The sequence below is a fragment of the Podarcis raffonei genome, chromosome 16, assembly GCF_027172205.1.
Source record: "Podarcis raffonei isolate rPodRaf1 chromosome 16, rPodRaf1.pri, whole genome shotgun sequence".
In the NCBI taxonomy this organism is placed as follows: Eukaryota; Metazoa; Chordata; class Lepidosauria; order Squamata; family Lacertidae; genus Podarcis; species Podarcis raffonei.
The window spans coordinates 42,597,399-42,609,466 of record NC_070617.1 but is presented as its reverse complement, the minus strand read 5'-3'; the positions used below and the strand labels follow the sequence as shown (position 1 = coordinate 42,609,466).

The following is a 12,068-nucleotide window of genomic DNA, read 5'->3' as shown; positions in this document are numbered from 1 at the left end:
GCCCTCTGAGTTTGCATGGAAATGGCATGTTTATGCATGAAGGGTGGAGGTGCCCAAGACCATGATGGTGCCAAGGCAGGAAATGCAGGGTCACCCCCAGACATAGAGAGAGAGAGAGGGAGACTGAGGATGCACACACAGACTTTCTTTCTTTTCCAAGGGATGTGGATGAATATCTGATCCAGGAGAACCGAAATGCATTTTTCTTGCAGTTCCATGATTTTTACACGGAGCTCCTCTCATAACACCCTCAAAGTAAAGCTTGCACTGGTCAAGCGCACAGTGAAAACCACAGAAATGCAGAATAGTGAGGATTTTCATGATTTTTACATAGGATCACATTCACAGCAAGCTTTCCAACAAATCACAGGACACATCTGTGGACATGCATAGAGGTGACCTATGATTTAGTAGGGATTTGGAGGGAATCCTTTGGTTTTTTTAAAAAAAATATTATGAAGATCCAGAAGGTTCCATGTCTCAGATCCATGTTTTTGAACCATGGCAAGGCTGGATGATTTTTATGATTCTATCAGCAGTGACAGTTGTGATCTGTGATTTTGTGACAGTTTGGTGCCAGAGATTTGTAAACAGACTGTTAGGTTTCCAAGGGGTTGCTCGTGCGCAAGCTGGCAAATCTCTCCCTGGCTGGCTGCTAATGTAAACTTTATCTGTCCGGAGAGCCACTCACCCGTGGCTGACTCAACTGGCTGAATCCGTGAGTGGGCGTTTCTTAAACTTCCTCCAGCAAAGAAGCTCCTTCACGCCCAGTCTCCGCCTTCCCTCTCTGCGTGAAAGCCTTCTGTGCAGAGAGGGCGTGGGCAGCAGAGGAACCCTTCCCTCCCCGCTTGTCCCAGGCAAGGAGTCATGGGACCGCCTCGCCGCTTCCGACTCCTGCACCCCCTCTCCACTGGAGCTGCGTTTATTCTCTTCCCCAGAAGATGAGCTGTTTCTCCCGATCCCTGGAGGCTCTCTATAATCCCTCTGGCTTTTGCTCTCTCCCTCCGGCACTGATGGCAGTTCCCTGACACAGACTATGCACTTGCAAGGCTTACTGGATTTCATTTGTATGTGTTGGGGCACAAAGCTTCTTTCTCTCTCTCTCTCTCTCTCTCTCTCTCTCTCTCTCTCCCTCTCTCTCCCTTCCAACCTTCATGGATGCTCTGCTATCTGTTTCAATGCTCACCTGAGCTGTGAAAAGCACATAGAACTGAAATCAGAAGCTGGAAAGAGCAGCACACTTCCAGCTTCTTCCTTTTCCTCTAGGGGCTTTTCAAGCAGGCGGGAAAGGCAACCGCCCTCACCCCTCACAAGAAGTATGGGTGGGGAGGCTTCAGGTGCTTCATGGGTGCCAGGGGAAGTCCAGTGACCTCAGCAATATTCCCTGGCCCTACTTACAATAGCTGGTCTGTTTCTCCTGCCCCTCTAGGTCCATGCCACCCCTGGGGGCCAGGCAGAAGACCCCAAGGGCCTGTTCTGGATTCTGGATGAGGAGGCCTTGATCCAAGGCTCCAGTGACAGCACTGCGCTCAACCGTCTGTGCTCTTACTTTGTGAAGGAGGGTCCGATCAATGAAGGTAAAATGGAGGGGCCCTCAGCTCCTGTTGACATGGGGTTGGGGACATTATGTGGCTGGGTTGGTACAGGTCTGTCCACAGCCTGGCTCTTTAAGACTGCTCAGCCTCCATCCAAGGCTCCACTGTCTGCAATGGGACTGTCTCTGGCCCATTGACCCTTGGGTTGCCCATCTCCCACCTATTGGCATCAGGGCGTCTTCCTGGTCACATGATTGGCTGGATACAACCGACTGTCAGTCAAGACTCATGGGAGGGTGGGGTCAATGCCTTTCAAAGCTGGACTTGGTGAAGTGCCCTTTGTCCTCCATTCACCACCTCTGCTGCTACACCCAAGGAGACCAGAGGCCTGTTTTATGTGTCCTGAATCTTCCAGCATTCAGCTTTGTTGGATGTCCTTGATTTCTAGAGTTATGAGAGAGGGTGGAAAGCTTTTCTGTATCCACTTTCTGCTTGCCAGGCATAATGTTATACACTTCTATCATGTTACCTTTTACTCCTCTTTTCTCGAAGCTAAAATGTTCCGAACACTGCAACCTTTCTTCATAGGGGAGTTGCTCTACCCCCTCAATCATTTTAGTTGACCTTTTCAGAAATGACCTTTCATGTTTTAAGGGACAATGGGGCTCCCTGTGTGGATTCTAACCCTTGCTGAGAGCTCCCAAGTGGTGCAAGGCAAGATTTCACCCAGGTCACTCATTCACACCATTTTGGAGATTTCCCTTGCCATTCCTTGGAAAGTCCTTTTACCCCTCCCCTGGCCTGCACCTGCCATTTGCTCATTCCCTTTCCTCCCACTTAAGTAACCCTCTCCTATTTCGTCGATGTCTCTTCACTGCAGGACAGGGATCCCTGCGCAAGTGTGAGCAGGCCCTGCAGTTCGAGATTGCCCACCAGCTCGGCCAAGACCCCGTCCGCTATGATGCCACTGGCTGGGTAAACAAAGCCAAGTGGAACCTCTCAGTGCAGAATGCCATCCAAGTCCTGCAGGAGTCGAAAATGTAAGTTCTTCTGCATGCAGAATTCCATGCCAGAGGCAGCGCCAAACTCAGGTCCTGGGGGAAGTTTATCTGTTTAGTTTTATTTCATGCAATTTATTTATCACTTGATATTGGAATTTGAACTCCTCACCCAATAAAGCTAAGAGGGAGGAGATGCAGTCGTTCATATTGTGCCTCAGAATTAATTGATTAAATTCAATGCCCAGTGGTGGCTGGTTTTAAAAGGTATCAGCATCGGGGAGAATTGAAGGCCCACACAAGGACAGGAACACAAGTGGAAACTGCTATTAAGTCATGATGACATGGCAGTCTCCCATCACCATGATTCATAAATAAGTGGAACTTATTCAGCTATGTGTTGGAAATGCCCCAGAGCAAGAGGGAGATTGCTATCACATGTGGTGGGGTTGTTAACTAGCAAAAAAGGTATTGGAATTTAATTTAAGTACCAAGTGGAAAATATATTAGGAGATGCAATCCCACAAGACCCCAGTTTTTTGTTAAATTATATGAATGACTTGGTAAAAGCAAGCAGAAAAAATAGTCTTTTATTTACTATTATTATTATTATTATTATTATTATTTATTATTTGTACCCCGCCAATCTGGCTGGGTTTCCCCAGCCACTCTGGGCGGCTTCCAACAAAGATGAAAAATACACTAAAATGTCACATATTAAAAACTTCCCTGAACAGGGCTGCCTTCAGATGTCTGCTGAATGTCAGGTAGTTGTTTATCACTTTGACATCTGATGGGAGGGCGTTCCACAGGGCGGGCGCCACTACCGAGAAGGCCCTCTGCCTGGTTCCCTGTAACTTGGCCTCTCGCAGTGAGGGAACCGCCAGAAGGTCCTCGGAGCTGGACCTCAGTGTCCGGGCAGAACGATGGGGGAGGAGACGCTCCTTCAGATATACTGGACCGAGGCCGTTTAGGGCTTTAAAGGTCAGCACCAACACTTTGAATTGTGCTCAGAAACGTACTGGGAGCCAATGTAGGTCTTTCAAGACCGGTGTTATATGGTCTCGGTGGCCGCTCCCAGTCACCAGTCTAGCTGCCGCATTCTGGATTAGTTGTAGTTTCCGGGTCACCTTCAAAGGTAGCCCCACGTAGAGCGCATTGCAGTAGTCCAAGCGGGAGATAACCAGAGCATGCACCACTCTGGTGAGACAGTCTGCAGGCAGATAGGGTCTCAGCCTACGTACCAGATGGAGCTGGTAAACAGCTGCCCTGGATACAGATTTGACCTGTGCCTCCATGGACAGCTGTGAGACCAAAATGACTCCCAGGCTGTGCACCTGGTCCTTCAGGGGCACAGTTACCCCATTCAGGACCAGGGAATCCTCCACACCTGCCCGCCTCCTGTCCCCCAAAAACAGTACTTCTGTCTTGTCAGGATTCAACCTCAATCTGTTAGCCGCCATCCATCCTCCAACTGCCTCCAGACACTCACACAGGACCTTCACCGCCTTCACTGTTCTGATTTAAAAGAGAGGTAGAGCTGGGTATCATCTGCATATTGATGGACACCCAGCCCAAACCTCCTGATGATCTCTCATCAGGAGAGCCAGTGTGGTGTAGTGGTTAAGAGCGGTAGTCACGTAATCTGGGGAACCGGGTTCGCGTCTCTGCTCCTCCACATGCAGCTGCTGGGTGACCTTGTGCCAGTCGCACTTCTTTGAAGTCTCTCAGCCCCACTCACCCCACAGAGTGTTTGTTGTGGGGGAGGAAGGGAAAGGAGAATGTTAGCCGCTTTGAGACTCCTTAAAGGGAGTGAAAGGCGGGATATCAAATCCAAACTCTCTCTCCCAGCGGCTGCATGTAAATGTTGAAAAACATGGGGGAGAGGACAGAACCCTGAGGCACCCCACAAGTGAGAGCCCAGGGGTCTGAACACTCATCCCCCCCACCACTTTCTGAACATGGCCCAGGAGGAAGGAGCGGAACCACTGTATGACAGTGCCCCCAGCTCCCAGCCCCTCAAGACGGTCCATTTATTATTTATACCCCACCCATCTGCCTGGGTTTCCCCAGCCACCCTGGGTGGCTCCCAGTTGAATATTAAAAACACAATACAGCATTGAATGTTAAAAACTTCCCTAAACAGGGCTGCCTTCAGATGTCTTTTAAAAGTAGGATAGTTGCTTATTTCCTTGACATCTGATGGGAGGGTGTTCCACAGGGCGGGCGCCACCACCGAGAAGGCCCTCTGCCTTGTTCCCTGTAACTTCGCTTCTCACAGCGAGGGAGCTGCCAGAAGGCCCTTGGAGCTGGACCTCAGTGTCCGGATAGAACAATGGGGGTGGAGGCACTCCTTCAGGTATACTGGGTCGAGGCCGTTTAGGGCTTTATAGGTCAGCACCAACACTTTGAATTGTGCTTGGAAATGTACTGGAAGCCAATGCAGGTCTCTTCAGGAGGCCACAGAGAATCCCATCTCTAAGGGAGCAGTCAGGAAAAATGGGGGAGGTGATGTTGCACCAGAGGGAGAAGAAACACCTTTGCAAGGTAAACTGAGGCAGAGGCAGAGTCACCTAATTTTTGGAGGGTGGTGGGTAGGGTGAGGACACCTCAGCCAAACAGCTTAGAACATTTTAAAATTTAATTTAATTAATATCTGCAAAATTAGTTCTGCATCTCTGCCCATTTAGCACTTTCTCCCCTTTCGCTGCACTGGTTGCCTTCCTTCCCTTAATGAACAATAGAACTTTAATTGGAATTGGAACATCCCCTGGGGATTTGAAAGCTCCATGATTGGAGGGGAAAGTGATTTGCTTTCAGAAGGCAGCCTGTGGCCCCTGGTCCTCCTCCCATTAATCCCAAAAAAGGAGGAGGAGGAGGAAGAAGAAGAGGAAGAGGAAGAGGAGGAAGAAGAAGAAGAAGAGGCTTAAAAATGTACATTTATGGTTGGCTGGGAACCAGCTAGGAATATTAATTCCATAAGGTGAAGATCTAAGGATGTTAATGTTTAAGTTAAATTTCATTTATGGTTGGCTTCCTCTTTAGCACCACGCAGCCTCTCCCAGCTGGAGAGGTTGCACGCGGCTATGGCAGAAGCCTCTTCTGCCTGCGTGCCTTTCCGCTGCTCCCCGACCTGCTCTTTGGGGCTGGCGGGGGTGTTCCCCCCACCAGCCCCAAAGAGCAGGTCGAAAGGAACCCGAAGCCTCCAGAGTGCAGCAGGAACTCCCGCCGTGCTCCAGAGGCTTTGGGTTGCCTTCACTGAAGCCTGGAGAGCGAGAGGGGTCGGTGTGCACCGACCCCTCTCACTCTCCAGGCTTCCAAGGTAGCCACCTGAAGGCGACTGAAGGCACCTTGAACGGCACCTTCTGCGCTGGGCAGAGAGGGGGAGATTTTTTTTTCTTGTTCTCCCCCTCTAAAACAAGGTGCGTCCTATGGTCGGGTGCGTCCTATAGAGCGAAAAATACGGTAAACCTTCTGACGGTAGGAGCTGTTTGACAGTGGAATGGGCAATGGAGGTTTTTAAGCAGAGGCTGGATGGCCAAGTGTCTGGGGTGCTTTAGCTGAGTTCCTGCATTTCAGGGGGTTGGACCAGATGACCCTTGGAATCTCTTCCAACTCTACAATTCTATGATTCTAAGTGAGTGGGGCATGCGGAGAGTAGCAGCAGGAGCTGAGCCCTGCTGCCTCTGCTGCCCACAGCAACTCCTGGACGGTCTTCTTAAATGATTAATGGGTCATGTATAATGACATCACTCTTGTGACATTGCTAGGGGCTGCCCCTTGGTCTCAGGTTTGGGCCCTGAAATCTCAGGCTCTGGGATGCTTCTGACCTTGCAGCCCTATTTTGGAGACACACAAGGATCTCCCTCCCTCCCTTACACACACTAACCAAGGCCCATCTTATATCATACAAGGGCAGCTCTTAAGGTTGGGTGATGCATTTCCCTCTCCACAGAGACCCTCTGAAGAAACTGTTTCTGTTGCGGTCCAAAGTGCCCCTGATATGCCGGTCTGTTGCGGGGCTGGAGGGGAACTCCCAGCAAGCACTGCAGCGAGTTGGCTGTGTGAGGAAGACTTTCACTAGCAGCTTTGCAGCTGTGAAGAAGAAGTCTGTGTGTGCTCAGATCAAGCTTCAGCTGGTGAGCGAAAGGGTTGCCTAGAACTGGCAGAGGGGCCCAGGACTTTTTTATGCATCAAGTCCAGTTTTGCTTTAAGTTATTCAGTTATTATGCTGTTGTATGCCCCCCCGTCCCCAAGTGGCATGAGGCTCCAGGGGTGCCTGCACTTTCCCGGGGTTTGGTTTCCTTGGAATGAAGTTCAGCCATGTCAATGTGAAAGTCTTTAGGCTATAGGGCTTTATTTTCACATGTATACACCTGAGCACAGGATGCATGGGTTCATAGTGTTAACTCCCCAACAGATTTTGTTTCCCCATAGGGTTCCAGGGGACCCCCAAACTCACAGCTTTGAATCTCCAATTTCCAGCATGAGCCAAAACTCTTCCCCCCACCCCACACGTCTTGGCTTATTGTTCTCCCCACAAGGATGATGTGGCATCCAGCCAAGTGAGGTGGGAAAGGCCTGCCCATTTTCCTCTATGGCAATAGAGCAATCACTTTGGGCAAGTAAATGACAGTACTTAACTGGCCAGCCAAGGGCTTTACCTTAACCGAGGAACTACTATGACTGGTTCAGCAGGTTTCCTCTCATAGATTCTAATCCCACACACAGTGGATCACAGATTTGGGATCTGCAATCAAACCAATACATTTATCCTCCCCCCAGCCTGGGGCCTTCCATATTTTCTTACTCGAACTTCCATCAGCCTCAGCATCATACAGCTGTGCTGACAAACCTCTGGAGGGCACCACGTGGTGAAAGTTGTTGTAAAGGTAAAGCGACCCCTGACCATTAGGTCCAGTCGTGGCTGACTCTGGGGTTGCGGCGCTCATCTCGCTTTATTCAGCTTTATACAGCTTCCGGGTCATGTGGCCAGCATGACTAAGAGCAGCGCACGGAAACAGAAAGTTGTTGTACATACCATATTTACTCAAATCTAATGCTCACCTTTATTGGCCAAATTACACTGTGAAATTAAGATGCCATTAGAGTCGATGGCACATTGACATTCACTAGCAAATACTTTTTTTGGTTTCAAGGTTCTGAAAATTGAGGTGCGCATTAGATTCGATGGCACAGTAGACTCAAGTAAATACGGTATTTTGGATGTGATCCTTGGTATTTTTCCAGGGAGTGTTCAGTTAGTGAGCTTTTCCCATTCTATGATTTTTTTAAAGAGTATTATGCACAATGGTTTGTAAGAGAGGATGGAGGCAGCTTTTGAAACCCCACCAGGGAAAACCAAGTAACGCTAAGAGTGTTAGGTTTTTATTATTTCTCCAATGTTTTTTTTTAAAAAACAACAACAGCATTAGCAACTTGAGAGTCTGATTGACAAGGCAGAAAACAAATATTTTTCTATTTGAGTGTTTCTAGATGCTTAGCAGTTCCACTTACTTGATGCCGCTTTTTCTGTGAACAGACAGTGGTCTTAAGAATGTTATCTATGTGGTTTTTATTGCTGCTCTGGCTGATTTTATTATTATTTGTGTGGTTGGCTTTTATTTGAAACTTTTTTGCTACATTATGATGCTTTTTGTCCCTGTTTATTTTATTGATTGATTGCATTTATATCCCGCCTTCCTTCTTCCAAGGAGCTCAAGGCACATGTAATATACCTGCTTCTTCCCGCTGCATGTTATCCTCACAAAAACCCTGTGAGGTGGGTTAGGCTGTGAGTGAGTGACTGGCCCAGGGAGCTCCATGGCAGAGTGGGGAGTCAAACCTGCACTTTGCAATCAGATGCAAAAAGTGGGTGGGTGGATGAGAGAGTAAGAGAGAGAAGTGAAAAAGAGGTTGACTGTCCAGAGTTCCCTGTGAAGAGGGATTGATCGTTGACCCTCTCTGGAAATTGTAACTCTGGAATAACAACTTTTGTATGGTGTGAATGTGGTCTATAATCTTCAAGCAGAAGATCAGGAACTCAATTCCTTTGTGTTTTTCTCCACTTCCGTAGGATTCTCTCATCAACCTAGTGAAGAGATCCCAGATTCACTTTGTCCATTGCCTCATTGCGAGAACAGAAATGGACAGAGAAGGAGGCACCGTTCTGCAGTCCTGTCTGATGGCAGGGGGAACAGCAGCAGGATGGGACATCTCCGCCCTTCGAGCCCAGCTCTCCGGGGGCCAGATATTGGATGCATTACGGCTCAGCAGGATAGGTGCAGGAGGGTTTCTGTTGCATGGAATGGCTGGGCATCCTGCATCTACTCACTGGGTAGACATTTATAAAAAGAGGCATGGCATGGAAAAAGTGGATGAAGAATATTTTTCTCTCACTCTCTCATAACACTTGAACACATGGACATCCAAAGAAGCTGAATGTTGGAGGGCTCAGGACAGATGAAAGAAAGTCCTTCTTCATGCAGCACATAGTTAAACTACGGAACTTCCTCCCACAGGAGGCAGTGATGGCCACCAGTCCAGATGGCTTTAGAAGAGAATTAGTCAATTTCATAGAGGAGGAGAGGGCTATCGAGGGCTCCTAGCCAGGAGGGCTCTGCTCTGCCTCCACAGTTGGAGGTTGTAATGCTTCTGAATGCCAGTTTCTGGAAGCCACAGGAGGGGAGAGGGATGTTGTGCATGGATCCTGCTTACAGATTTCCTGTTGAGGCCACTGGTTGGCCACTGTGAGAACAGGATGCTGGACTAGATGGGCTGCCTTTTGCTTGACCTAGAAGCCAGACTCTGTTTATGTTCTTAGGGTGTTTGACTCGGTGCAGGGAGTGTTACAGCTCCTCTGCAGCAGGGCAGGAGAACCTGCTGCCCTCTGGATGTTGTTAGACTCCCATCTCTCATCAGCCCCAACCAGCATGGCCTGTGGGCAGGAATGATGCAAGTTGGAGGGCTGTAGCATGAGTAGAGAATTGGATCCAGCCAGTGGGCTAGATTCCTAAGTACCCCATCTCCTTGTGACCCAACCTTGGCAGGTGGGTGGGACTGATGACACTGGGTGATTGACACCTGCCAAAGTTCCAGGATCAGCTGAGTGGTGGTGAAGTCAACCTACTTTAAAGAGGTGCTTGCTGCACCAGTTTCATCACACTGCACTGCAGGGAAGAGAGAAGGAGCATGGAAAGGAGACGGTTCATCTTTGCTCTCAGTTTTATGTTTTCATCAGATGTGTGAGGTCTTTTCTTTTGTTTTCTTGTAATAAATTTTATTAAGGTTTATAGAGAAAAATAAAAAACTTAATATCTTGCCCCCCTTTTAAACCAAACTAAGACTTTTATCTAGATACAGTGAAAACATAAAAAGGGGAGGAGAGAGAAAGAAAAAAAGAAAAGGAAAGGAAAAGAATAGAAAGGAGGTTAAAAGAAAAAGATAGAAAAATAAGATTTAGAAAGTAAAGTACTTCTGCTATATAAAATCAGTATTCACTTTGTCCAATCCAATATAATACCCAACAAAGCCACTTTCTATACACAAACATTATGTTTAATCCTCAAATCCAAATATCATTATTTCTTTTCCTTTTTCATGCAAAAAGTCTATGACAGGTTTCCAGTCTTTAACAAACGTTAATAATGACTTTTCTCTGATTAAACATGTCATTTTCGTCATCTCAGCTAAGTCTCTTAGTTTTAACAGTCATTCTTCCATTGTTGGAAATGATGGGTCCTTCCAGCTTGGTGCCTGTAAAAGTTTCGCAGCTGTGACCATATATTGAAACAAAGTTCCATATTCCTTTTGTAACTGTATATCCATAAGTCCCAGCAGACAGAGTTCTGGCTCCAGTTGATAATTAATCTTCAATGTTCTCCATATCAGTGTATGTATTTCTATCTTTTTTTTTTTTTGCTTTTTTATGTGTCCACCAAGCATGATAAAATGTCCCTTAATGTTCTTTACATTTCCAACAAATATTTTTATAATATAGTTTCTAAATAATTTCTTTTGAAAAGGATTTGCCAGGTTTCTGGTGGGTTGGTTTGGATAAGCAAGGCAGTCAGAGCACTAGTTGCTGGTGGCAGTGTGAAAGACCCACATTCAAATCCTTACTTAGTTGTGGAACTATTTGAGACTGTTGGTGTTTGATCTGAGTGCATGTCACAGGCTCCTGGGGCTTCCCAGAAGGTTGCCAGGGGTTCCTGATAATGAAACATGAACATATTAGGGATACCTGTGCGTAAAAAAATGAAAACCCTAGTGACAATAATGTAGAAAATGCATTATGCTGGGGAAAATTACTTGCAAAAATGTATATGAACAGAAGGCCAAACAGCATATGAAAATATGCACTTTAGGAAAGATACACACTCAAATTTGGAGGGAGACTTTTTAAAATTAAAATTGCAAACTGATGTGGGAATGTGGCAAACTGAATTTATAAAAATGAGAAACTGAAAGAGAAACAGATGGATTTGCCCGTCTTTGGGAGGTGGCCTCAGTGGCTTCTTATCCTCTGGCAACTGAGTGAGCCTTGGGAGGAACCAGACTCTCCTTTGCCAAATCTGCTCAGCCCCTCAGCAAATGCCCCTTTTGCTTGCCTTGCAGGGTACGCAGATCGTATGGTGCGCATGCAGTTCCGACACCAGTTCCAGATCCTGGCTCAGCCAATGATGAAAAAATACAGCTCAGCCTATGAGATGACAGATGAAAATAAGGTGAGCCATGGGCGGAGGATGAGCAAAGACACCACAGGCAGCAGAGGCACTTTAGAAATATTAATATATTTTGGCTAAGTTGCTGCTGTTTTTGCTGCTGCTGCTGCTTATAACAATAATAAACAAATATTGCTTGTTATATAAAGGTTCAGAAATGTGCTTCCATATCATCATTCACCTGAAATATTGTTATTTACCTGCTATTATAGGTGCAATAGCATTGGCTCATCATTGTGTTATGAAGGTGCCTATCTAATAAAAAAGAAAAAATAAATGGGAAGAAAAAGAGATTGTTATATAAGGAAGACCATATAAACAGACATCATGAAACCATCTGTTAGAATATTAAGAACCTGTTAACATAAATCCCTTAAAAAGGGGGGGAGGAGAAATATATCTATACTCAAAAAAGAAAGTAATATATATTAATGTGTGTGGGGGGAAATCACTGAAAAGATAACTGAAAAGGAGAATCAGAAAATACAAATTGCATAGTTAGATTATTTGCAGACAAATTACAAGCTAAAAATTTCATGTAAGATTAAAGTAATTCCAAATTCTATTAATTCAACTCCCTTCCCAATTATACTGATTAAATCAGACAAAATGGATTAAATAAACGAGAATGAATTAACTTCTATTATTATTATTTATTATTTCTGTGTTAACTGTGTTAACTACTAGGTGACATTAATAATCAAGTGGCTGTCAAAAATACATTTCTCCAGAGAGATCAGAGGCTATAATATAAGCAAACAGCCACTTACAAAGAAGAAGAGGAGGGATGACGAACAGTGCCTAAATTCTTG

The 12,068-nt window shown here is 46.3% G+C and overlaps 1 protein-coding gene across 3 annotated transcripts in view; it reads left to right on the top strand.

Annotated features, from left to right (window-relative positions):
* The window catches only part of MYO18B (myosin XVIIIB), a 288,747-nt gene that overhangs the window by 98,294 nt on the left and 178,385 nt on the right, over positions 1–12,068 (top strand). For all 3 annotated transcript variants that reach the window (XR_008327976.1, XM_053368460.1, XM_053368459.1), the window contains exons 16-20: positions 1,430–1,577; positions 2,416–2,575; positions 6,489–6,672; positions 8,610–8,814; positions 11,150–11,259. Coding sequence is in view for 2 of the 3 variants with exons in the window: in XM_053368460.1 (XP_053224435.1) it covers positions 1,430–1,577; positions 2,416–2,575; positions 6,489–6,672; positions 8,610–8,814; positions 11,150–11,259 (807 nt within the window). In the remaining variant the exon portion in view is untranslated. The remainder of the gene's footprint in view (positions 1–1,429; positions 1,578–2,415; positions 2,576–6,488; positions 6,673–8,609; positions 8,815–11,149; positions 11,260–12,068) is intronic.